Source organism: Pelmatolapia mariae, linkage group LG12 (assembly GCF_036321145.2).
Source record: "Pelmatolapia mariae isolate MD_Pm_ZW linkage group LG12, Pm_UMD_F_2, whole genome shotgun sequence".
NCBI classification, from domain to species: domain Eukaryota; kingdom Metazoa; phylum Chordata; class Actinopteri; order Cichliformes; family Cichlidae; genus Pelmatolapia; species Pelmatolapia mariae.
The window spans coordinates 20,168,392-20,195,895 of NC_086237.1; the positions used below are offsets into that span (position 1 = coordinate 20,168,392).

General features: G+C 40.7%; 2 protein-coding genes and 1 long non-coding RNA gene across 6 annotated transcripts in view; 2 read left to right on the forward strand and 1 right to left on the reverse strand.

Annotated features, from left to right (window-relative positions):
• The window catches only part of rhobtb4 (Rho related BTB domain containing 4), a 42,556-nt gene extending 23,649 nt beyond the window's left edge, over positions 1–18,907 (forward strand). For all 4 annotated transcript variants that reach the window (XM_063490778.1, XM_063490776.1, XM_063490777.1 and 1 more), the window contains 10 exons: positions 978–1,179; positions 1,464–1,567; positions 5,173–5,358; positions 5,733–6,552; positions 6,731–6,950; positions 7,921–8,039; positions 12,114–12,264; positions 12,546–12,634; positions 12,785–12,890; positions 13,406–18,907. In XM_063490778.1, the coding sequence (XP_063346848.1) occupies positions 988–1,179; positions 1,464–1,567; positions 5,173–5,358; positions 5,733–6,552; positions 6,731–6,950; positions 7,921–8,039; positions 12,114–12,264; positions 12,546–12,634; positions 12,785–12,890; positions 13,406–13,584 (2,166 nt within the window). In that variant the 5' untranslated portion in view covers positions 978–987 and the 3' untranslated portion in view covers positions 13,585–18,907. The remainder of the gene's footprint in view (positions 1–977; positions 1,180–1,463; positions 1,568–5,172; positions 5,359–5,732; positions 6,553–6,730; positions 6,951–7,920; positions 8,040–12,113; positions 12,265–12,545; positions 12,635–12,784; positions 12,891–13,405) is intronic.
• A 41-nt stretch (positions 18,908–18,948) lies between these two features.
• LOC134638897 (uncharacterized) lies at positions 18,949–27,113 on the reverse strand. The gene is made up of 3 exons (XR_010095295.1): positions 26,541–27,113; positions 20,029–20,094; positions 18,949–19,053 (listed from the first exon to the last, which is right to left on the reverse strand). It is a non-coding gene; the product is annotated as an uncharacterized LOC134638897 (long non-coding RNA).
• Positions 25,802–27,504, forward strand: part of si:dkey-40c11.2 (drebrin-like protein A) — a 34,736-nt gene continuing 33,033 nt past the window's right edge. Inside the window, exon 1 of the mRNA XM_063489839.1 lies at positions 25,802–26,189. Within this exon, the coding sequence (XP_063345909.1) occupies positions 26,098–26,189 (92 nt within the window). The 5' untranslated portion in view covers positions 25,802–26,097. The remainder of the gene's footprint in view (positions 26,190–27,504) is intronic.

The following is a 27,504-nucleotide window of genomic DNA, read 5'->3' on the forward strand; positions in this document are numbered from 1 at the left end:
CAGATGCTCTATTTACGGGGGCCTTGGTTTGGGTTTTGAATAAGTCGCAACCCCGAATGGACCGATTAGCTGGCTACAGACTGAACTGCGTCTGTGGTGTGGGGTGGCAGTGGTGTCAGTTTTGTAACAGCACAGATTTCTCCAGGAATGTTTTAAAATGGGTATTAACATGTGTGTTGACATGTCAGAAATGTTTGTAAGCAGTTTATGGAAAGGGGATTTTGGTAAGCTTTTCAGAGTGATGTTTGGTTTTAAAAGAGGAAGTCAGCTGACCTGTGCAGTACTTCCGTTTTGCACCAAGGTTAAGTACAGAGGTGACAGGTGGTCATACATGGCTGCCACATTGTTGTTGTTTTTTTCTTTTTCTTTAACCCTTTTATCTAATTTATACTGAATATCTTTGACGCCAAGAGAAGACGAATGATGATGCATGAAAGACCAAAAATGCTCATTAGAAAGGTTTGGGGGTTTATACTTCCCTTTTTTTTGCACAGCCAACTTAGATTTCATCATCTCGCATTATGTTTTCTCTAAAATGAAAATGCTCTGAGTGATTCAAAAGAGGAGCAGAAAGGGGGAGAAAAGAACAGTAAACTCCAGGGAAGTCTCTTTCTTCTTCCTCTGTCCATCCACCTCCTCCCCCTTCTCTCTGTTTCTCTCTCTGTGCTGTTACAGAAATAGCTCTGTGGTCCTTCTTTTGCTCAGCCTGTGAACCATGTGTTCTGTTGAGGGGTTTGGCAGAAGCCTGAATACACTGGGCAGCACAGCTATGGGGGCTTAGATCCTTAACAAAGCTCCCCTAGGCTGGGTTGGGCGACAGTTAGCGGCTACTGTGCCTGATGCCTGTTGTTGTCAGTGTCAAAATGCAGTGTCATTCTTCCTGTGGTTCTTTATCAAATGCTGTTTTATTTTTGTTTTTCATGACTGTTGAATTAACCACTTTTCATTTTGATTCTCTCTTCTCTCGTGTTTTCCAGGGCCCTCTCCATGGATATAGACACAGACTATGAGCGGCCCAATGTGGAAACCATTAAATGTGTGGTGGTAGGGGATAATGCAGTAGGCAAGACCAGGCTAATCTGTGCCCGGGCCTGCAATGCCACCCTCACACAGTATCAGCTGCTTGCCACCCACGTGCCAACCGTCTGGGCCATCGACCAGTACCGTGTATGCCAGGAGGTGGGTACATGCACACAGAGTCAAACACAGTTCGGAAAGAGCTGCATAGACAGACTTGGGTACAGTTCTGGGCATTGTACAGAGACTGAAACACAGGCTATAGTAGTTACACATATGTATAAAAATTAAGTAATGCATTATCAACACTGAAATGTTGTGCAGGCCACTTGACATTGTTGTGCTTAGTTTTAAATTAGCTGAGTGCTTAAACAATCCTTTGAAACATCTCAGAATAAAGTTAAGAGCTTTTGACCTGATTACAGAAATATTTGTCTGTGTTGCAGGTGTTAGAGAGATCTCGTGATGTAGTGGATGAAGTCAGTGTGTCCCTGAGGTTATGGGACACATTCGGGGATCATCACAAAGACAGACGTTTTGCCTATGGCAGGTGAGCAGATACACTCAGTGAAAAAAAAAACACACACACACACACACATACACACAAACACAGTTTGAAGCTATCCGCTTGCCCCAACTTCGTTACTGACCCAGTAACACCATTTGTTGGCTGACCACAAGGTTAACTATCTTAAAGTGTGTTCTAGTTTCACATTTTAATTGGCGCTGCCACGAAATTGCTTTGTGTTGGCTGTGTAGTTTGTAAGGCATTAACACAATTTACGTGGGCTAACATATCACCAAATTCATTGTTGGCTTCTTCGGCAGAATGCAACCAATCTATTACACCCACAGAAACATGTCAGTGTAACTTTCCCTCACCCAAAAGTTGCTTTTTGTGTAATCCAGCTGCCATGCTTTTTTAGTTGAACTCTGCTCTCAAGCTGTCACATCCCTCCTCCCTCAGACGTGATTGGATCATCGCTATATCCTCTTATTTCCCGTGCCTCTATCAAAGCTGCTTCATTGGCATGAAATGCAAAAGTACTTATTGCCAAAGCAAAATTCAGCAGATAGAAATTCGATTCACACATTTGATGGCCAGCGACATCAAACAGCGACATCAAACTGAACAATAAAAAAAAGAAAGGATACATTTTAACCATGCTTAAAAAGGCTACTGTACTCTATATTGTACTCTGCTGCATGTTTTACCAACAATGGGTGGATCCTTAAAAAAGATCCTTAAGAAAAGCAAACAAACCCAGATCCCTCCCTCAGTCATACGTAAGGTAAGTTAAGCAGAAGTGCCGAGTCATTGCGGTCATTAGCCTTCGTTTTGTTAAAATAAAGTTTCCTTAAGATATTCTTTGGCGAGTTGTCTTATTTTAGAATGTCTCAGGCCAGATTCAGATGGTTCACGCTTTAAAACCTGAACCATTAAATAAGAAAAAGCCAGAAAATGTGAATTTGTTTTAGATCTGTTTTGCAATTTAGTGTAATTTAATTAAAAAAAACACTGGGATCACACTGATTAGGCTGGTGTATGCACTTTGTGTATCAGGTCACCTTGTCCCTGTGTCAGGTGTGTTTGAGTGAGAGGTTACGTGTGTGTTTATTGTCAAATAGCATGTAGTTCATTTGTTAATTTTGTTCTTGTTTTGCTGCTATGATACAAATTAGGCCAAAGTATCTGTACATGTGCACATTGATATGCCTCTATTTGTATATGTTTTGGTGTGTGCGTGCGTGTGTGCATGTGTCTGTCTGCATGCCCTGTATGCTTTGTCAGCCTGCAGTCAGCTGATAAAAACACAACGCCAGCTCAGCTGTTTTTTCCGTGCCCGGTGTCACTGGCTCCCCTCCCACTCATCCTCCTTCTCTCCCATTCCATTCATCTGGGCCGCGCTTTATTCTCCATCCTGTCCTCAGGCTCCTCTGATTCACCTCACCTCCCCCTCCTCTCTCATTCCCTTAACTGAATTTACATCATAAGGCTCCGTTGTGCCCTTGACACTTTGCTACCTCCTAACCCAGCCTTTTGTTGATATCAAAACTCAAAACATCACATTGTCAAATGATACCCAGATTGTCACATGGCTTGTTAGAAGAGGAACACTCAGCTTGGGAAAATAAACACAGAGTGAAAATAGGTCAAGTTAAAAAGTTTTTCATTCAGCAGAGATTCAGAAATGTTAAAAAACAAAAAGTTAGAGATTGAAGCACTTCCAGCATGATTTGCCAGTGTGATACAAATCCACTTTGTGTGTACATTTAGAGGCAGACTGGGGCAGGTCTTCACAAAATGCAGATAGGAGAAAACATATACTCCATATATATCTGTACTTATTTATCTGCCATTTTATGACAAAGGATGACCTGTGTTGTGGATATATCACGTGTCCAAAAAGAAAACACATTTTTATGCATTTATATTTGAATGTATATTAACACAAGCCATTATGTACTGACAATTTTTGTATTCTAATCCCAATGAGTAGCATTCGCATTTTAGTTACATAATCTACATTATGTTTTTAGTGTTAATAGGATTGCCTGTCAGTCCAGAAACAGCATTAACGAAGACACTACAACTTGTTATGAACGAATTAAAAAGACTTTACCGTTTGCATTTATATGGTGCCACTTGCTTTAGTAAAGTTAGAGTGGGTCGTTGACCACGCAGCAAGACCTAGATCTTAAATGGAAAAACATACAAACAAACCACGAGATCCGATGCATGTACACATAACATGACCTGAAATAGCCTAAGCCGTGGCAATGATCCTTGTGCAAAGTGCAAATGGGAGTTCCTGTGTGTGTGTATGAGAGAGAGAGAGCATGAGCAGTGATGTAATACTTCAGTATTGTATATTACATCCTTGCCAGTAGAAGCTTTTCAGAGATTATGTAGTGAAAGTAAAGAGGACTATGGAACCTGTGTCTGCACTGCAGAAAATGTCACAGTTGATTTAGTGTAGTTCGGTTTCATTTCCTTTAAAGAAGAGGGGATGTCAGGTTAGCTGCCTTTATGTGTTACTTGCAAATTAAGCTGTTTGTCCCTCTTCTTCAAGGATGCTTCCTGTTAAAAGATTTTCACGTTTTAGTCAAGTAGTCAGTATATTTTGATTTCTTACAGTGCTGCCTTTGTGTGCTCATTAAAGTGGGTCATATTTTCTGGAGCAAAGGTATTTTGCCAAGGGAAATAGACAAGTTTAAGTGGCATTTAATGATCCTCTCAGGCTCATTAATGGGCTTTTCTCCCACTGTCTGATGAACAATGTGTGCCTGACAAAAACTGGAACATATGTATATTTAATTATCTTCAAGTTATCAGCGATGCTTAATCTAGCGCACAAATTACATAAGTCTTTAGTAGTCTTGTGCTGCTGGGATCAGAAGTCCTGTGTTGTTGCGCTGTTGTGAGGAGCAGATCATTTAGCAATTGAGCATTTTTGCCTCGTCAGCATTGCACAGGCACTAAATGATCCATCCCGCTGGCACGAAGCTCAGTCAAACATTACCTAGAAAGAGAAATGCCTGCACCAACATGTCACAGAAATTTCAACTCTGGAGAACAGCTGTAAGTGCTGCCGTCTGCCTGCTCAAACACATCAGAAAATGAGAAAATTAAATTCCATGTGTGTATATGTGTGTGTGTGTTTGTGTGTGTGTGTGTATTTTGATCTATTCTTAGCTTTCTCTTTGTGGTCCATGTAGCCTTGAAGGGCTTATGGAGATTTACGTAAGAGAGAGCGGGAGAGAGGGAGAGAGAGAGAGGGGCAGGCCAGACAAATCACCAGCCCAGAGGCCCAGAGTCACAGACACACAGACCCACCCGCGCACACACGTCTTCTGACCCCAGCTTTCTCACTGGCACCGTCCATGCTCCTGCAGTGCCTTGCAGCAGCTCAAAAAAGCTTCATCCACACATGTATGTTTTAAGCATAAACTTGACAAGACGTCCGTTGAATCAGCACCGATCCTTTTCATTTCCCTTTTTTTTATCTCTGTCTCCTTGATGCCATCAAAGACCACATGTCTTCTGATGACTGGCATCTTCTGCTCATGACATAACAAACCAGCCCTCCTCTCTTTCTGCCTTTTGAGAGATCACTGATATTCTTTTCACCCCTGCTCTCTCCACCCTTTTAGGTCTGATGTAGTGGTGCTTTGCTTCTCTCTGGCTAATCCCAATTCCCTGCGCCACGTCCGCACCATGTGGTTCCCGGAGATCAAGCACTTCTGTCCCCGGACGCCCATCATCCTGGTTGGTTGCCAGCTGGATCTGCGCTACGCCGACCTGGATGCTGTTAACCGTGCGCGCCGACCGCTAGCCAAGTGAGTTGCATTTTTCATTAGGCATTAACAGACAGGTTTAGAGGGAACCTTGACCCTGTGGCTTCAGTGAGATGTGCATGCCTGGTTAATCAGCAGCAGGAACTAAATCACCATAAATGAGGCAATTTTAATGCGTTTTTGCTTTGTGTTGTGAAGAAAAGTTAAAACGGTTAAAACAGTCAATTTTCTGCTCTTTTGAAAAAGATTGGCTTGCACTGATGTTATCAGTGACATCATGTTAGCTGTTCTTAAAACTAGCACTGAGATGAATACAGCTTTCTTATAGCATTGTTTTGTGCACCTAATTATATTGCTTGCAGTTCTTTATCTGACTGCTGTCATCATTATGATTGTTATGTCTTTCTCACTCACAGACCCATCAAACCTACAGATATCCTTCCTCCAGAGAGAGGCCACGAGGTGGCAAAAGAACTTGGTATTCCCTACTATGAGACCAGCATCGTTGCCCAGTTCGGTGTCAAAGATGTTTTTGACAATGCAATCCGTGCTGCCCTTATCTCCCGTCGACATCTGCAGTTCTGGAAGTCGCACCTGAAGAAGGTCCAGAGGCCCCTCCTCCAGGCGCCATTCCTGCCTCCTCGGCCACCACGCCCCATAGTGGGCATCCCAGACCCGCCTCTAACAGACGGCGAGGGCCCCGACTCCCTTTTCTGTCAGCCACTGTGTGCGGATGTTCTTTTCCTTCTGCAAGGTGGCACTACTCGAGTTTTTGCACACAAAGTCTATCTGGCTACATCCTGCTCCAAGTTCTATGACCTTTTCACCCTTGATCTCGGTGGATCGTGTACCGGGCCATGGGGGGAGGAACAGGAGAGCAAGGAAAAATCGGAGAGCGGGGAGGAAGACGAGCAGAGCCGGAGAGGAGCCAAGGAGCAAGCTGGACGTACTAAGAGCCTAGATATTGATAAAGATGGGGTTGACGGAGGAGTGAGAGGCCTGAATCAACCCCAGCTGCGCCAGCAGGGCTCTTTGAGGACTTCCCAGAGTGATAATGCACTTCCTTCTCGAGCCCAGTACTCCCTGGGAGCACTAGGGACCGGGCGAGCACTTTCAGGATGGGGAAGGGGGTTCTTGAGTGTTTGTTTGGAGCACGTAGATGATCCCGTGACTGGACACCCACGACTCATGACTGTGGTAGCCATGGATGCACTTATACAGGAGGAGCCATTCAAGGTGATGAAGTTAAAACACCGTTGCTGAGAAAATCATTTTATTGATCGGAATATGTGAGATATTCTGCACCATTATTTTAGTTTAAAGCCTTAGATTGTCAAAAGAAGCAAACAAACAAACAAAGATTTCATCTTTCCAAAGCTCTGTATATTTGACCTCTCTTTGGTTTTTGTTCTAGGCCGTGCTTCAGTACCTATACACCGGCAGTTTGGATGAGGGTCGAGGAGATCTGATGCAGGTCGCCACCATCGCGGAGCTACTTGAGGTGTTTGACCTGCGAATGATGGTGGCCAATGTTTTGAACAGAGAAAGCTTCATGAACCAGGAGATCACCAAGGCCTTCCACGTCCGCAGAGCCAACCGCATCAAGGAGTGTCTCAATAAGGGGACATTTGCTGGTAAACCACAATGCCATCCGCTCACTGGCTTGATGCTTTCAGTAACACTGGTCTTTTTGTACTGTATATGCTTTCCATATATGCATCAGTATGTGTTTTTTTGTCTGTCTGTGTTTGGGTATACATGTGTCTGTGTGGGGAAGAGAAGTGAATGAGGGTTACGAGAGGTTGTTGAGGAGACCATGTGACGAAGACAGGAAACAGCACTCTTTCACTCTCCGAAAATGTACACCCTGTGTTACATTTGGTCATTCCCTTTCCATGTAGTACTTACTATGCAAAATGCATTCATATGTTTTTCAAAGTCACAGTCAAAACATTTTAATGACTGACTGTTGCTTCACATTCTTTTGTGTTCGGTGTTATGTGTATCCTGTATTTGTGTTGTGTTGTCGTCATCCCTCCCTCCTGAGCTGTTGTGTATGCATGTTGCCACAGTGTTTCCAGCTAATGGTGAACATCTGACATTTCCGACAAAAAAAAAAAAAACCCTTGCTCAATTTCATTACTTTCTATACTGTCTGTGTCGTGTTCGTTATTAACATTAGTGGATCTAAGTTTTCAATAATCTAAAAATTGCAGAAATGGTCCCATGACTTATTAAATGTTCAATTAAAGACAGATGTAGTTTAACATGTGGCACGTTAAGAACCCCAGTGGAGAAGCTAGTGTATTTTCATGTCACTTAAACATTTCCTCTATCAAAGCTCTTGTTTGCACAGGATTTTTCTCTGTGATCCTTGCATCTACTCTCCTTCCCTTACTCTATGTCAAAAGCTGTTCTGTCCCCCTGTCAATTTATCTCTCTGTCTGTCTACCTGTGTCTTTGTGTGTGTCTGTCTGGCCTCCTGTCTGTCTGCGTGTGTGTTTGTGTGTGTCTGGGCGTCTGCCTTGTCCGTCTTTCCCCCTCTGTAGCTTGGGCTTCTGTGGCATACCACGAGATGAACGCTCTTTTCCGCCCCGGTTTTAGATGTGGTGTTCCGACTGGATGATGGTTGTCTCCCAGGCCACAAGCCCCTGCTTATCTCCAGCTGCGACTGGATGGCGGCCATGTTCCGTGGCTCTTTCATGGAAAGTTACATTGAGGAGGTGAGCTCAGACAAAGTGGGAAAAAGTCGAGGATGGAGTTACCTTTAAGATTTGAGAAGGGATCGAGTGTCCGTGTCCTAAATCCTGTTAAATTCCCAGTAGTAACTCACAACTAGCAAGACACTTTTTTAAGGCCACTTTGCAATGTTCCAAAATGTTTTGATGAAATTGATTAGAAATGTTATAAATGCCAGTTTATGGCTAATAGCATGACTAATATTAAATAATTTATGTTTATAATAACAGGGTATTTACGTGTGTACCAAAGCCCATTTCTAGCAGGTATGATAGGCTCCAACAACCTTTAATTGGATAAGCTCTCTAGAAAAGAGATGCAAAGAACACTTGAGCTATATTAGATATTTCTTTTTGTTTTATTTTTTAGAAACTTTTGAAAACCAGTGTATCTTGAAATGGTTATTTCATAAAGAGTGCAGAAATTTGCATTGCTGTTTGAGTGCTTTATTATAGCCATGCTATCAGATTGCCCTACAAACCTTTTACTTACTTGTAGTTGTGGTTGAAACTCTGTACGGCTCATGAGAATTGACCTACATAATAATTCACACGTCCGCACCTCCGTATACACAAATTTCCTGCACATGAGTACTGCTTGGCTTATCCTAACTCATATACAAGCATTATTATTTGCCTTAAAATGTAATGATTTACACTGATTATATTAGAGCGGGCTATTTATGTCTATAGCCTGTATACATAAAAACAAATATGCAGTCATACAAAGACACAGACGTGAACTTTTTGAGTCTGACTTCCTGTTTTTTGTGGTTTGACGCAAACCACAGCGTATCGGTGTTGTGTCAATAGGTTGAAGGCTCAAATTTGTCATAACAGAATGAGGATTTTGCACTAACTCTTCTCATCTTCTGGTGAGCCCCAGGGAAATTCTCATAAAATTTTTCTGGGTAGTAAAATTTAGTCAGACTTCTTATGCAATCACCCGAGGTTTAGCTTCAGGAGGTTACTGGGTGCAGGATGTGTCTGACATAACCAGAGAGGAAGTTAAAGGCTGCCATTGAGTTGATACTCCTTGGACAGTGTTGCTGAACCAGATCCCAATGGGTATGGTTACTGTCAAGGTCAGCAGGTTTAGGTTACCCAGTCCCCTGGAAGTTCTGGAAGTTTTCTGGAACTGAAGCAATTGGTAAAAATAAAGCTGTGGTCAAGAAAAGCATTGCTTGTTTTGTTGTTTGCACATGCAGATGGATGGGATTTCTTTCTGGAACACACCACATGAGTCTGTGTGCAAAAACAACCATTGCAGCTATTGTTGTCACTAGTGAAAACAGGACATCGGGATCAGTGAGGGGACGCAGTGTTTGCTGCTGGTGGTAGGCTGCTGGTGTCTATGGTTACACTAAACAGTTCATGTTAATGGCATGAGGCTGGCAGCACGTAGAGGACAGGTGGTCCGGACACAAAGATTCAAAGACTGACCGGACAATGATGCTGTCAGCAATTTTGTTTATGAACAGCTGTTTTGTTTTGTTTTGTTTTATTTTATTTTATTTGCTTGCTGATTTGCTTTATCTTAAATACATGGGTTTTTTACTCCTAATTTGTAAGCTGCTGTTTATCTCACCAGGATGCTGCACTTCCTGCTTTGCTTGCTGACTTTTAAAGTTGCTTCTTTCAAATTTGCTACATGACCATAAGTTACCATGCTCTGATGTGTCTTACTTCCTGTGAGCTGCGCATATGAAGTGAATGCTAAACCACACTATTAAAAACCCCAAACACTGGTCTTTAAATAGAAGCAGAACTTTCAGAACATGACACAATACAACTGCTCAACCCTGAAACAGCAGATGATCTAGCTTTAGTCACATCGTCCTGAACATTGTGCACATTTGACATACGTATTAACATGATGTGATATTTTTATAAAAATTAATTTAAAAATCTGAATATGACAAGAAAGAATCTGATTAATCTGGTGATAATACATTATCATTATCTAAAAGCTACTTTTGTACATTGTACATTTATTAGCATCTACTAGATACATTTTATACAGGCAATACATTGCTAATAAACAGCCTTATCATGTTACCATCACATTAGTTTGAAGTAAGTATTTTATATATTTGTGAAATATATATAAATTAATAATCCCTAACTCTAAGTGGGAGAGCATCATGTGATTAGAGATGTGTTTCTCTATTTTTATGCCCATGGCACACTTCCCTCTCTGTATTTTTGTGCTCACACATTTCGGTGTTCATGCTGCACTGCGATTGCACAGCTATTCTTGACTTGTGCAGAGCAGCATTAAGTTGAGTCTCACAAAAAATGTGCTTAAAATCTGCATCACTTTTTGTGGCATTGGTTTTAGTATAACATTGGTACAATGATTTCATACATTAAGGATTTTCTTTTCTTTGTGAATTCAAAGGTGATCTGGGTGTAATTTTCTCTATTGTGTACTGTTCAAAAGGCACAAGTCAAAAGACACCTCTTGTGGTTTGCTGTGTCTGTGGATAGACCGCTGATTGTGTCATGGTACACCCATGGATTACTTACTAGGTGTGTGTCTGTGGTTTTGTGTTCACCCTGGGAGTGTGTATCCTGGTGGAGTATTACATGTTGAGAAAAGACTAGTCTATCAAGTGTGAGAGCCTCTGCAGCTCTGTCATACTCATTTAAAAAGAGAAAATGCCAGCATCGACTCCTTTTTTTTTAACCGTGAGAAAAAAATTTCTCCCTTTTAACCCTTTTCTGTCACATTTATGGTGATGGTTATGCTGCACGCTGTTTTTTCCTGACTACTTTTTTGTATATAACAGGAAGAATAGAGTTGAAATTTTGTCTGGATGTCTCATTTGCACTTTTATTTTTAGTCATTGCAGCTTTGCAAGTAATTGCAAATTTCACTAAACTTAAAAATGAACAGTTATGATGGCAAACTGAAAACAGAAGAGTAGAGCCGACAGATCTTATTCATACATTTTCGGAACCTGTGACTTTGTCCATCTATTAATTCTTCCTGATCCAGCTGTGAGGCCACCCATAGCTCTACGTTGTGTCTTTTTTATCATAACGACAGGTCACACTAAGCTGACATTCTCCTAATTGGCTATAGGAGTGAAGGGTGGTGAGTGCCTCAGTGGGTACACTGAGGCAGAGTGCTCCTGGAGAGGTCAGGTTATCACTCTCATAATCCTTCCTCCTGTCCTTCCCAGGCTCAGACGGTCATCTAGTTTGTGGATTTGGTTATAGCCTTGCAGTAATTAAGACGTTAAAAAAGGACTGTTTTGCTTTTATGTGTTCGTTTACCACCCGAAAGTGGTGGAGAAGGAGCATGGTCAGGTCTAAGCGTCAATGTCAATATGGCTGAACATTTTACTTAAGAATTAGTATAAGAAAAAGACTCCATATCCCAACTATAAACATTAGCCTAAAGTATCTTGTTTTTTAGGCTACTTTTTAAGTGTGAGAATCTGGAGTGCTATTTTTTCTCATTATTAGCTTAACTTGTTGATAACAGTTAGTAGATAAAATGTCATAGATTATTTTATCATTAGAACAGAGTGTGGCTTAATGAGATGAACTACATAGTATATCTCTTTGACGAACGCTGCCACAGTCTATCTCATCTGTGTCAGTGTCTTAGTCTGCACATTGAGGCTAGGTTTGTGTTGTCCCTGTGCACCACATAGCACGGTTGTATGTATGTGGGGCTTATCTGGCTTTAGCCCTATTGCTTACATCACGAGCCAGATAGAGCCCTCATCTGAGCCAAGATCAAAGGGAATGCGAACAGTATGTCCTCTGCCCTTTACCTCCAGATACCTACAGCGATGCTTTCATTGGTATTACTGAAACCTTACCCTTTACTAAACATTACAATCCACATGTCAGAATTTGCCAACATGTTTTTTTGTCGTAACACAAAAATGTAAGTACAGAAGACACATACAAATATGCAGTGTTTTTTGACATAAGGACCACTCATGTGAGCATATATCTAATGAAAATGAATGTCTACAATGCATTTTTTATATCTTATGTCTTGTTTTTGATCTGTTTACCCTTTATATGATAAATTTCCAGGTCTCCATCCCTAACACCAGTACAGCCTGTATGCGAGGGGTGCTGGAGTTCCTGTACTGTGGCCTCCTGACACCTTGTCCTGGTCTGGAGCCCATGGAACTAATCGTTCTGGCCAACCGTCTCTGTTTGCCACGTCTCGTCGCCCTCACCGGTAGGAATCCTTTCTGTCGTATTGAGAGCACAGGAAGGAACGTCCTCTTATTTAAATATCCTGTTCTCACTTCATGTGGCAGAACGTGCGTTTGATAGTGTTTTATCACTTTGCTCCTTTTATCAGTGACTCTGTAACATTTTACGTATAGCCTTCTGTTTGCATCTAGTGCAGATTTAAAGACTAAGAATTTAGGAAAGGGAGAAAAGATATCCACGTGCAAGTGCTGCATGCAAATGGGAAATACTGACATGATTGTTTCCATTTTTATGCATTTTCAGAGCAGCACGCTGTGGATGAGCTTCTCCAACTGGCAGTGAAAGGAATTGACATCGATGGGCAGGTGTTGGCTTACCTTGAACTTGCACAGGTCTGTCCTTTAAATAACAAATTATTTATAATTCATTAATGATGCTGAATTACTTTCATTTTCGCTAAAGGAGGAATCCATATTTTTATTGTGATGCTATTTTTTTCAGCTCTGTAACTCCTCATTTCTCCTCTGCTTCTCTTTTTGCAGTTCCACAATGCAAAGCAGCTATCAGCTTGGTGTCTCCATCACATCTGTACTAATTATAACAGCATCTGCCGCAAGTTTCCCAAAGATATGAAGGCCATGTCTCCAGGTAAAGAATAAACTGCCTCGCTCAAATCCCTTTTAGACACGTAGCTTTTCTCTCAGTTAAAAAAGTAGGGACCTTATTTTGCCTTGCAGTGCTACAAGAATGTACATTTTCTGGGTTAAACACACTGCTAATGGACTGCAGCACAGTGTGACATGATCATCACAAACATTTGGTTGGAGTGGGAGGGCTGAAATATTTTTTTGTCTGGATAAGCGCTGAGGCAGCATACCTACTGTTTTTTTGACGAAGAAAACATCTTCAGTCAGTTATATCACAGTTAAAATAATTTCTTCTTAAAATGATTTGAATGCAGAAAACCAAAGTTTTGTGTTATTTCCATTTTGAATAAATGAAACCAATTAAATGAAACAATGTCCCTTTATTCAGAAAAGGTGATCTCGTCCACTCTTTAATTCCGACAGCGCACATCTTGAAATGACACAGAGAGTTTTCATGTTGCTTTTTTTCTGCAGCGACTTTTCTTTTCATGCCTTTTTTTGCTCTACTCTCTGCAGAAAACCAGAGGCACTTTGAGAAGCAGCGCTGGCCACCCGTGTGGTTCCTGAAGGAAGAGGATCGCTACCTGCGCTCCCAGAAGGAACGTGAACGTGAAGAAGAGATCTTGCGCAAGCAGCACACCAAAAGGGGCTGGTGTTTCTGGAGGCATCCATCCTCCTCTCCGCATGTCTCTTAAAGTGCCCCAACCTGGAAAGTTGCACCTCCCCATCCACCTCCACACATATAGAGGAGAATTACCCCGAACCCCTCTATTAGTGGATAAATGACCCTCAGAGCTAATATGCCTGGATGTCAGCATGTTTGGGGGAATGTATGTGCCTCTTTATAAGTGTGGGTGACCACACAAATGCATTTTGCTATCCTGTGTGACACGTGTGGATTCAACTCATGGGTATGTGCATGGGGGTGTGACTGTATGTGTGCGGTATATTGTGATACTTCCAAGTTGAGTGCTTCCCAAACGCCCTGTTTGATAATGGCCTGAGGTTGCAGTGCAGCCCCTTTTGTCCCTCCAGAAGAGCTCGGTCCCTCCACCAGCACTCACAGTGTCTAAGCCGCGTGAGTGATTGGACTGGGAGCAAGGGCTCTCTATTTCTCTCAGTCTCCATCCTTCACATTGACCTTAATGACTATTACACATTGACCACTGCGGCTTCTCTTGGGGGAGCTTACCTCTGCCTTCACTTCTATACAGACTGTTAGCGCGCACACACAGACCTATGCCCATTTTCCACCCCCTTAAAATAACCAGCACTGCATTCCTAGGAATTGACACTGACAATGTAATTATTATTCCAACATTTTTTTTTTGTTAAATGTTTGGCGCCTTCTAGGAAACTTTTATCAGGTGAAATGGCGCATACTACTTCCAGGAAGCTGATGATTGCCGTCACAACCACACGAGATGTGATTGTAAATCTAGAGCCGAGGTTTGCTGGCAAGGGGGAACTCTAAAACAATTAGTACGTTAAAATGCTCCTGTCAAGAGGATTGATCATAGCCTTCGGTGATCCCGAAGTGGTGGTTCTTGCTGTTTATCGCCCACCCGTGCACTTCCTTTGCTGCGCACACCGAGCCACAAAAAAACAACAAAAACGAAACAAAAAGCTCGAAACCCTCAAATGACCACAGCAATGATAGGGGCAAAGAGGGCCAGCCTTACTTGATACCTCCGCCATGGAGGAATGATGGATTCAGTATTAAACAACTGCGCTTGTAACGTCCACGACCACTATGTTACACTGAAGCACCTCAGCCAGCCTGCCTTTATACCCCTACACCACTAGGGGCAGCACTGCTCAGGGCCCTGACACTATCTTTCACACTAATGGATTTTAGGCCTGTGTCTTCTGCACTATACTTTCATTTGATAAGATTGCCAGTGTAACTTCAATCCTTGCAGTGTTAAAAAAAAACTTCAGCACCTGCAGTGTTATTAGTGCATTTATAACAAAACACTATATATCACCTGATTTATTAATACCAAAGCTGCGATTCTTCTTCTTCAATTTATTTCTGCCTCCTTCCTGCCTTTCTTTCTTTTTTATTTTTATTTTTTCAGGAAGAAGGGATGTAAGAGAGAAGTGAAAGTGATTGTAGGAGAAGAAGAAGGCAGAAAAATATTTGAATCCTTTGGATGGGTGGTGTTTCTAATCTGTGGTGTCAGGAGAAAAACCGTCACTTCTGAACATTGCCTTCCGTTTCTGTTGCTCAATTTGAAAATGGTGCTGAAGACACAGTAAGACAGTGTTCGGAAGAACACACTCAAGAATCTGTGTATTTTTTTGTGTTTACCTGCAAAGAGAATGGAGAAATTTAAGGAGGGGTTTTAAATTTTGACATAGGAGCATTTTAACCCTTATTGTTTCTTCTTCCTTTACTAACAGTCTGTAAGAGGTCATAATAGGTCATTGATATTTAGATTGTGTGGTTTCGTCTGTCTGATTTAGCCCACAGCAGTTACAAACCTTTTTTTTTTTTTTGCTGCTTTCTGATTCAAAAACAACGTGATCTACGTTGCTTCGTTAATCAAGATTGAATTCGGAGGCGTGATTGTTGTTTCAAGAAGCGTTTCAGTATATTGCTGCGTATGAGAGCAAATCTGATTTTCCTGTTTGAGGGTGCTAATTTTGTCAGGCTTTCATACTGATTGTGGAGAAAAAAAAAAGAAAAAAGATGTGTTGATGAATTTCTATTAGCACGTTGTTCTATTTGTGGGTTTGCGCCCCTCAGCTTTACCCAGGCACTAGATAGATAGATTGTGTGAGACATCTGGTCTGTTCTACCGTGCAAAGTCATTGTCAGCTCCTGAAGTAGAAGTTGGGTAGGGCCTCATGAGACTCAAGTGCAAATTGAGCTGTTTCATCTCCAGAATGAGTGAAAGTGGGCATATTTCAGTCAGGATTACACATATCCTGAATAAATTCATAGATAGTTAAAAATATCCCAATGCATGGCTTTGAGAATTTAGAAAAGAGACCTGAAGAAGAGGAAAGACTGTTTTTGATTAACTTACAAGGTCTCTTTTAAGTTTCTCATAGACTCTTTTTGTCTTAATGGTGTTAATGGTTAGTATGTCCCCATTAAGCCTATCTTGGTCCAGGTGCCTTATAGATGGACAAAACTGGAAACTAAAGTGGGATTTTAGCAGCTTCTTAGTTTAAAGCTGCAGACTGGTTCTGCAGTCAGCGACATGAAGGACACTGTAGACAATGGCCATGATCATAACTGTAAAATTTTCTGTGGTGATCCTTCATGCATCTTCAGCTATTATTCTTATTGAAGGATTTTTAAGACGATTGCTTGTGCAAAATCCTTTGGCCTTCTGTTTACTTCATGCAGACAAATGGCCTTTTAAATTTTTTATTTAGTATAGTAAAATATGCTGGCCTTAGAGTAAGGTGTTTTCTCTGAATCAGGACTCACGTCACGGTTAAGTTTTTTTCCACTGACCAGATGACTGAGTGGTAGCAACAACACCAATTGCATTATAACTTCCAAACCACTGTTTTTGAGAAAGCAAAGCTTTTTATTAATTAGCGCTGGCTGGCCTGTGCGCTGGGAGGGTGCAACCACTTTTGGAGTGAAGTTAATTTCTGGCCTACCTTTGTCATTACAGTGACATTTGAGTTGGAATGCACTTTTTCGTGTGTCTATACTATACCTCTTTTTTCTGCACTTAGCATGGATTGATCCTTGTGTAAGATTGTTTGTAAACCTGAAGATTGTAGCATGACTTTTCCACTCAAGTCTTTCAAATTCTCCACATCTCAGTGAAGAGATGGATGACACAACTTCTTCAGCTTCTTTAAGGTCTTGTACGCATTGAACTCCACAGTGGCTCTTTTCCTCGCTATGTGGCTTTATGCACATGCCCTTTTGGCTAAATTAGCTCTGCACAGCTGAAGGTAGCATCCAGCTCTAAATGATACACTACACAGGCTAGCGTGATAAAATAATGCAGAGGATCTGTTCCTGTGGTGCAGTGTTACAGCTCTCCATGTGTGCTGTTACTGTAGTTACTAAACTTAATGAAGCTTGTTTCTGTCATTTTTTTTCTTTAATCTTAAAAAAAAGAAAGAGAGCAGTTGAAATCAAGGATTTATAATCCAAAGTGTAAGAATATGATACTAAACGGCTGAAAGCCAAGAATAATGTTTGGATTTAGTTTGCATGTAATGACAGAGGAATTGTATAAGGCATGATGCATGTTTCAGCAGTTAGATATATGTTACATATACAGCAGTTTCTTAATTTTTGTTGTTGTCACTCTGTTTGGGGATCACAACGCTGAAGGTTGACAGGGTTGTGGGAAATGTATAAAATAGAAATCATAAAAAAACACTAATATTGATAACAGTAATTATATTTGAAAGCTAATTTGGGGTGACAGGACATCGAGAAAGGGAGTATCAGGCCAGAGGCAGTTGAGAAACTCTGATTTTCAGAGAGGGAGCGATGGAGAGCCAAAACTCTAAGCTTTGTTCATTTTATTTAGCTCAACATTTGCCCAACACTGACTCCTACAGGCAAAAGTTATGTGTTGTCACACTGGTGGTAGAGTTCCTTTGTATTGTCTTGATCTATATATCTATCTTGATCACAGTGTATTTACTGTCACATTTTCCTCTGTTATTTGAGATGGAGCAGTTCTTCCCTCCTTGCAGACCTGATCTCCCTATTTTAATGTGACACCTGGTGATGGAGAGAACACTTTTTTGGGGGGGGATTGGGGTTTTGTTGTTGTTACTGTTGTTGTTGTTTTTGGTGTCTGGTGTCTCTCTCCTCCTGTGCCTTTAGTGAATTTTCACTCTTTTAGCTCTGTTCAGGCTGACGGCACAGCACTTACAGCCTCCCGGGCACAAATTAAAGTCAGTTAAGCCAAGAAGTAACACACATGTGAACGCAGAAATAAATGTAGGTTGATATACAGCATCTTAGAGCTTATGTGGAGTGGCCTATGTTTTTTTAATGTTATTATTCAGGCAAAAAGTAGTTACTGTCTATTGGAGTCAATTCTTCCAGTGATTACATACAGAGCTTTTCAAGTTCTCTATGTGACGTCATCAAAAGCTACACAGCGGATGACATAAATAAACCAAGAAACCCAGCAAACCAGCAATTTAGAGTAACGTTTCCTTTGCAGGTGCCTGCACATTGTATTATGTAGCCGATTATTATGTGTCTGATGAGTATGCTGTCCATATATATATATATGTATATATATATATATATATACCAGTTTTTATTGATCCAAATCAAAATATCATTTAATTTTCCATTTCTCTACTTAATTTCTTTGTCTTTAAGACAAATTCTGTAGTGCACTCTATTGCTTCCACTATTTCAGTATCCTTTTATTTGGGGAACTGCATCTGTGAATGATTGATTGGATTGAAGGCAGATATTAGCTCTATATTATTCTGCATTATGCTTTAATGAAGGTAGGTACTCTCCAAAGTACAATAAAGTGTTGTAAATTTAATACACGTCCCAGATGGACATAACCTGTCATCTTCTAACTACTCATCACACTGTATCTCTTCATTAGATTCATGTATAAGAAAAGAGAGGTGTTCATATAGAGAGACATGGTGTGATTAACCCCCTGGTCTATACTGTAACTTTTTAAGTGGATCATATATACTGTATAGTATTGTTATGCACTTTTGTTTCCATCGTCTCAAACAACTTAATAACATGTACTGCGTACTTTATTGTGTTTATTACGATAAAAGGCAAGAGAAAGAGCACACCACACTCACAAACTATTAAGGGCTTTCAAATTTTTTTACAACAATCAGAATGTTTTGCTGCTTTTGCAAAAAATGTTTTGAAATGAAAATTTTGTAATATTTTTGAACCACTGTGATTTGTATAAAAAATAAATTCAAAAAGAAATGTAGAGAAAAGTTTTTTTTTTCTTTTTTGCCATTTCAGTATTTTAATGTTTGACATGAATTTTATTAAAACTATTAATCTTTTGCTGTTTCCTGGAATGGACGTCATTGTGGGTCTTTCTTTTTTTAGTTTGTTTGTTCTCATGATAAAGCTCCTCGGTGGATTTCCAATATAAAGAGGACTGACAGAGAGATAGATAGTGTATTGGGATTTTCCCAAAAAACCACATCTTCAGAGAATTGTCCTGGAAAGAGAAAATATCCAGTTAGTGGCAGTTCTCTGGGTAAAAACAAATTTGTCACCCATAACTCTTTATGTCAGAAGTCAGAGGACAATGGGCAGACTGCTTTGAACTGATAGGAAGGAAAGTGTAATTTTTGAAATTACTACTAATTATAACCAAGTTACGCAGAAGAGCATCTCTGAACACAAAACATATGAACCCTGAATCAGATGGGCTATGGCAGCAGAAGCCCACACTCAGTGCCAATCCTTTCAGCTAAGAGCTGCTACAGTTTGCGCATGCTCACTAAAACTGGACAATAGAATTTCTGCTATGACATTCAGGACAGCAGCTGGACCTTCAGCTAACAGATACACAGTGCGACAAGCTGCACACAAACCGTTTGCGTGTTTCCAACACTTTTCGAATCTATGCCGCAAATGGAGGTTCAGCTCCGAACTAACAAGTTTAACAATAAACTGGCTGGTACCACAATAACTGAAACCTTTATTTAAACAGTGAGAGTTGTCCTCAAATGAGAATGAGTGATACAAAAAACATATCATTCCAAAAAAAATAAATTGATGACCATTTTATATTAAAGTTTTTTTAATTTATTATTTTTTGATTACCATTTTTTTTAAATTTTTACAATCATCGGTTTCAAGGAAGATTACGTCATAGTGCTCATAATATTAACTAATCTGATGCCCAGTGTATTATTAAATGCATAAATAGTGCTGGGGCTGGAGTAACACGGTTATCCACTTTTCTGTGATGTGATGTGTATCATTGTAAAGACTTCACACAGTGACAGCTTTATTTTGAGGAAGCAGAGTTCCAGTATTCTGTTTCCAAGTGTTCAGACCTTTCCTGTCTGTATTTTAAAAACCAATGCGCTATGATATAGATAAATGACCACTAGAGTAAATTCCTAATTTTGCATTATTAAATTTGAAAAAGCAAAACAAAACAAACCTTAAGCCGTTCTCTCACCTTTTCTATATTATCTTCACGCCTCTTTGGCTTTGTTTGAACGTCAGTTTGGTGCACATGTGCCACCTAGTGGAAAGAAATAAATGCACAGGTTTAACAGAAGAAGACACAATACCTCAAAAAGAAACAGGTATGTGTTAAAAAGTAGTCAACCTAAAAGCAATAAAATTGCTTTGTGTCTCGAATGAACCGTAAACTTTGGAATCAAGAAACAAAGATGTGGCTGCTGTCTGGAGTTTCCGGCACAATCTTCCATGTGTCGGCTGATCCCAGCTCTTTCTGAAGCAAGGCCTTCATGATGTAACGGTTAAATTTAGTCCAATAAATACCTGAAATTCTGTCCAACATCCAATTATTATCTTAAGTCTTTTTGTGTCTTTAAAACGTTCTATGAAAGAAAGACTGAATCAGCAGTTGTCATTAAGCGGACCCCTGAACAAGCATCATCAGGATCAAGATGATGCGAGCTGAGGCTTTTAATAAAGTCTGGTTAGGGATCACAGTAAACCACAGAAACTCGAGGCTGCCACAGAAACGTGTTGAGCAATTTGGTTGATGATCTTTAACTTTCGTGACAAGAGGATGCGGTGATTGCAGGGAGTGAAATTTCCACGTCCATTTGCAATCCTGATCTGTGCCTGCGTGAGTGCGTGTAAGTCACAATCACAGCCTTTTAAAACTCACCAGTCAAGCTGTCTACCAACAAATTTTAACAGCCAATGACGTGTATCAGTTCTCCTTTCATCTTCTTATAAAACGAAGGAACTTATGAGCTTTTTGTAGCAGCAACCTCAACCTCCACAGTCACCAGCATCAATCTGAACACTGATTACAGACCTTTATGCTGTGTCAGCTGTGGACTGTGTTCATATTTCCCACAAACTTTGCCCCTGCTTTTGCACCACAGCATCACTGAGCACTACTTTAGAGTCACAGACGTGTGCTGACATCACCACATCTGGCTCTCATTTCCTTGGCTTCTCTTGCAGCAGATAAGATGAGATGTATTTAAAGCACAATGCCTTGTTGTGCAGCGGAGAAGAGCACAAACTGATTGACTTGGGTCTTCACCTCAATTGCTAGTGGACCAAAGGTTAAAATCTCCACTTTTATAAACTGATCATATGCATATGCAAACTGTGTCTGAAGTTTGCAGACAAGTGACTTCACTTTTTCAGTCTTTTGTTGACCCCTTGTCAACTTCTTTGAGACATGTTGCTGCTAATATGTTTCACGAAAAAGTAAAATGCGTCAGTGGAAACATTTGATATGTTTTTATGTTCTATTGTGAATCAAATGTGGGTGTTGGGGCTTTTAAGCTTTTAAATATTCAATGACACATTTACATTATTATCTCACTTACATTATATTACGATTTTATTTTTTTTTTAATGCAGAAAACCTTTAATACCAAATGTACTTAATTTACTTACAATGATTGAGTGATGGCACATTCCTTATTTCGCCCTCCTCAGAGTATGTTTCATTTATATGATGTTTGTCTAGTTCTCCCCAAGGTCTGCTTCTTAGACAAAACTCCCACCCCCTCCCAAATTCCTAAACACATCTTCAGATCGGGGCCTCTCAAAGCAAATTTCAGGAAACCTATATCATTCTCACACTGTCGATGAACTTACGAGCTATTTTATTTCGGCAAGCAGTCATGGAAATCAATTTTAAACACGAATGTATGGTCTCTATATAGTCCTGCAAAGCCCTGTCATTTGTTTAGGCTTGACATACAGTACTGTCCAAAAGTCATAAGCCACTGTTGATTCTTTAGATTTTGGTCCCAAAATGTTTGTTTTGATGATCTATGCATCATCCAAAGAGATAAAAGACACCTGACTCAAGGGATGAACCAGTTCTGTGTCCACAGATAGCAGACAACTTAGCAAAGAACCATTGTGAAATTGTATCTTTGGGCATTTTGTTAGTAGCAACTTGACACAAAGACACCTCAGGCTCACAGAAATAAAATTGCATTTTTGCACTACCAAGGTGATTCACAAAGACCTGTTAGCCAGAAATTTGGGCTATCTTGGTAAATGAGGACAACAGAAGAAGTAGCAGCCCTAATAAATATATATATGTACAGCAGATGAACAGTTTCCACAGTAGATATCTTGCATCTAACCCTTCAGTTCAATCATCTGCTGTTCACTGAAGTATGGTCAGTGAAATGGTCTCACTGGAAGGACGTGTGTCAAGAAGCCATTCTTGGGGATTTTTGAGGAAGCCATTCTTCATTAACATCAGCCTGGAGAACTATTCCCAAACACTTCTCAAAGAAACTACACGAGAACTCAGAGTTCAAGTTGTGTTGAAGAATAAAAGTGGTCATATCAAACATTGACTTTCAAGCTTGTTAGAATTGTATCAGTTCTGTTTTTCTTCATATATACCATATTTTCATGTATGCATAGACACGTTTTATTAAATTGCTGCATTGCAAAATTAAAAGACATAAGCTGTGGTACATGATTTTTGCACAGTGCTGTATTTCAGTTAAGTAAGGTAATGTTGAACCGATGAAGAAGTCTGAAATTATTCCTAGTGAGACAAAGTAAAGAGAAAATAGCAGGTCAATATGGAAAATCGCTTGTTTTAAGCCTTTGCAAAAGTGACAATGTGATTTAGAACTGAACAAAACATGTGCATGGACATTTAGATTCATGCACACATTTGTGTTCACACTGAAGCCCAGGGGAAAGATATCTCAAGGTTGTTGTGAAGGCGCATAGTTGAGTAGTGACCTCAGCTTGAAGCCCAAAGAGAAGACATCCAGATTCACAGAACACGTGCCGAGCTCTGGCTCTACTATTCTCGCTTTTTCTCAGACAAACAACAAGTGCATTTGCTGAAAACACTCCATCTTTTCTACCTGGCTCAGTCATTTACTTAGCTCATAAAACTCGCCAGGCACCTGAATCAACCTCACTTATCTTTTCATGTTACGCCATGTTGGAGTTCAGCTTTTAGATATATACATGTGCCTCACTGACATATCACTTAGTATGACCTGTGTAACTTTTACTCAGTTCCACTCATCACTGCAATTCGTGAGCCTCACCTATGTTCACCTCAGTATCAAAAATGAGCAAAACTGAAATGAAATACTGAAATGATCATTGCTATTGCAAGAAGAGGTGAGCTTCTAATCTGTGGATCCGCTGTAATAATAAAAATAATAAGTAGAACAGGAATAAGCATAAGAATAGGAAAACACAGGTAAAATGATAACCCATTAATGCAGTAATTCAAGCACATTCGAGTACCTGACGAACACTTATCAGACAACCTTTGAAGATGTGAAACATTTGTCAGAGAAGAAGACGAACTTCTTGAACGACTTTGCATGGACAAGCTTAATACACTTAATGATTTGCATAGAAAATAGGATCATATTCAGCAAGGTCTGACTTGTATGAAATATAGTGCAAAGGGAAGTTAAAAGGTTGGAGACGTGCCTGCAGCTCTTATTGTATAAAAGTAAATTTACAACACAAGGCTGTATTTATGACATGAACAGAAGATTTAAAATCATTGCAAGTGTACAGACACTCATAAACTGGCAGCACGCTATCACACATGAGTGGGCATGCAGGTCCTTACCTCTAAAAGTCTTCCGTCACCGCTAATGGGAAACATGTTACTCCTGAAGTGTAGAAAAAACGGGTGGAAAAAAGCTCAAGCTGTGACCCTTTAACTCCAAATGCATCTCTGACCTTTTCACACCGTCCATCGGGTCGAAGGACACATAAACCTGCCACGCAAGCCTTGATACACTCCAGGAGAGATTTGAAGCTATCCATGACTACGTGTAATAAACTCTGCTTTTTAGTGGCAGAAATTTGTTTTGCTTTCTGTGTTATGCAATTATAAGCTAGTGGAAGAGTCACTGATTTCACAAAAGAAAGAGACACATCCATGAGTGGATTCTGAATTAAAGACTAATGTAAGAAACTCATAGAGGATGTTTTTGTGACTGGGCCACTCAGCACTTTGTCACTCACACTTAAACTATTAGTTTAAGGAGACCAGTGGGTTTAAACTTTGTCAGGAAAGCAGGAAACTGAACAAAAGGTCTGTCACAACTGGATAAGAAGTTTCAGTAAAAGAAGAGAAAATCCCCATTAGCTGTTACACACACACACACACACACACACACACACACACACACACACATACAAATCCCCACTGGACATACAATCATCTCCAACAACAGCTGCCTCCGCACCCAAGCAGAGGAAATGCCAAGGTTTTCTGAACTGGAGCATAACAGCATTGCAGTTCACATCCACACTAAAGAGTTGAAAGGCTGGACGGGCAGGAGAGCCTCTAATAGCAGGAAGTTGTAACAATAATAGTGGAATGGGGATGTCACGGCCCCTGTCCTTGTGTCATCCAAATTCTAGCCAAAAAAGCTGAGTTTGAGTGTGCTGCTTGCTGTGGGCTTACCAGACGCAGGGTTTGTAGGGAGATCATTTCAAAAAAAGTGACAGACTGACATTTCACAGTTAAAAAGTATCATATCTAATGTGTATCAGTACTTCACCGTTTATTCAAATGATGGCAACATCACAAAGCTATTCTCTATCAAACACGTGTGCAGTCCTCTCTCATCTATATGCTTAAAGTTTAGACCTATTAACTGCTTCTCTGACTGTAAAGCAAAGTTTATACCCCAAGAGGAGATGAAAATGGAAACATTTTGCCTTACAAGGAAGTTTTTTCATCAGTGATAGCAGTGACTCTCTCAGTTCATATTCTCAAAAGGATTACTCAGCCATTCCAGGTCTAACCTTAGCAGTGAATAACACTACAAAGCATATTAAATGTTAGGGGGGGAAAAATGACACAAAGTTGAAATTTATGTGGTCATACCTAACCTGAGCCTGACACATCAGAACATAAAAACCTGTGACTTTTATCCTCTGCATCTGTCCTGGATTACCTAAGAATGGCTGCTAAGTAAATTAAAGAGCTCAGGAACATTCCCATAATCCAAGATCTTAAACTCCTGTGCCACTGACCCAAAGGCAAATACCACTGTGTGAGTGTGTGTGCGTGCACATCCATTTGTGTGTTTGCATGTCTAGAGGGAGTGCCTTAGAGTTCACAGCTTGTGTAAGTGTGCATGTGGGAGCCTGTGCATGAATGCATGGCAGTGTGTGTATTTACGAGCTTGTGGACAGTTTATGTGTGTATGTGAGTGTGTGCGTCCCTGCTAGAGCAGCAGCTGAACAGGCCCCCAGCAGCTAAATACTGAAACAGTCTCCTCTGCTTTTTTGTGCGTGTGTAATGCACAGCCTGCTTCACACTTGGCTCCCATGAAATTGCTCCTTCTTTGGCTTATTGAGAGATTGCTTTCACTGTAAAATGCTTCTGCAGAGTTTGCCAAGGACCAGAGGTGTCCGATTCACAAGAATCAGAGACAAAGAGAGAGTGACAGATCCAAGGCTGCTGCACTCCCCCATAGCCCCTCTAAACATCAGAAATTCCCATTGTGTTTCGCTTTTGTTCCCATTTTTGCTATCAAAAACATTATAGTGAGGGGGAAAAGACAATTAGAACAAAATAATTATATTTATTGAAAAGCTGTGGTCCATCAGTTAAGTAATAAGTTTCGTCAAGTTCCCCAGTTATTAACTTGGGAAATGAAAACGTCTCTTTGTTTCGCGAACAGTGCAGCTCAGTGGCCGTGTTCCTCTGCTGCACACTTTTTCTTCCAAGTGACCAGCTAGTGAAGTCATTAGGCTTTCCACTCTCTTAACAGGAGGTGGGGCGCTCCCCATAAAAACGTATTCTTAACCAGCTGCACAAAGACCGTGTGCAGTCCCAGTCTCCTCCACGCTGTGAGTGCGCAGCGGCTGCACGGATCGCTCCTTTTGGACCTAAAAGGGCCACATTGAATGAACCTGGACACATTTGCTGCAGTTTTCTCTCGGCCGAACCCCAATTTTCTGCTGCGACTGTTCTCCAGAAAATACTCTAATCCTCACCCCGAGACGCATCGGGACCCGTGAACAGAGAAGCTGCGGGAGTGGTCTGGAAACTTTTGCCACAATGAGCAAGCGAACGGTCAACCTTGATACCTACAGCCTGTCGCTGCTCACGGCCAAAGAGGACATCCTCAACCCCCGTTCTTCCACGAGCTGGTAACACATATTGCTTTTACACAAATCTGCATCTGCCAGCCACACCTGAGTTTATCCTTTTTCATAAGAGCACACCGAGCTCCGACTTTGTTGTTCTGTTAGCGTTTATATTTTTTATAACGCGGTCAGGAATTCAAGTAAAGTTCGCAACTTTAATCAAACTTTCATGCTCTCCATCTTGTTTTCCATGCGCGTAAGATGGAAAACAGCCTCTTGCGTAAGAAGAGGCCAGATTTAAGCTAATCCAGTGACGGATATGGAGGTGGCCAACACAGAGATAGCTCACAGCCTGCTATGTATTTGCAAGTCCTGTGCACGCAGGGTGGTTTATTGCCAAAGGGATGCACTCACTTTTAATTGCCGTTCATTACGCACGCCAGCCGCTGGTGTGGCTCGGTGCGCAGCACCTGGATCTCCATGACTTTGCTATTCTCCCCCAGGAATTGTGAGGCTTTACCGGATCGTCTTTCTGCAGATGTGCTGATCCCTGACATGGGCTGTCTTTCAGGGAGAGGCCTCTTAATTTGAAAGGCAGCACTGCATGCATGAGTAACTCCATATGAGCAACGAGACTTATTAATGTAGAGCAATAGCGAAGATGACTAACAAAGTTTTAGGAGAAGTCTTACTGGCTGGGGTTGTAGCTACATGAAGAGCCAATATTCAACCTAAATTCACAGTTTAGGAAAGTTTCATTTAATCAGTTGTTTTTAATATCAGATCTAGTTTTTAGATTATTTAACAGAATAATGAACAAAGAAAGAAATACATTTATTAGGTTCTAAGAATTCTGGACTGAGATCATGCCCATGTAACCTGAGCATCTGACACTTGACTCATTCCGTGTTTTTGCCATAGGGTTTGGCTGATCTGTCACTATGGTGATCTACCCTTCTTTTACAAACAGTGTCAGTCTTATTGTGTACTCCCCTTCCTCTTTTTTTTTTTTTTTTTTTTTTTAAATTTCATGCACATCGTGTGTGTGCTTGTGCGTTTTGTAATCCTCTGATATGAGCATGTTGTTGCAGGCTATACTCAGTAAAGTTAAAATTAAATACATGCAAATTTACCCATCTCTTGCTTTACATCCACTCACTTTGATGAAGAAAAAAAAATCCAAGGCCCCAGCTCGAGCATGTGCCCAAGTGGAAGTAGAGGACAGACTTGGTCCATCCCTGCTTCATCTCACTCTGCCTCAAACCTCTCTCCCCCGCCCACTTTCTTCCTACATTCTTCCTGGCTTCAATTTGGAACTAACAACGCCACTCAGGAAATGAGTTTCAGAGCGCTTTGAGTTAACCATGACAAGCTGAAA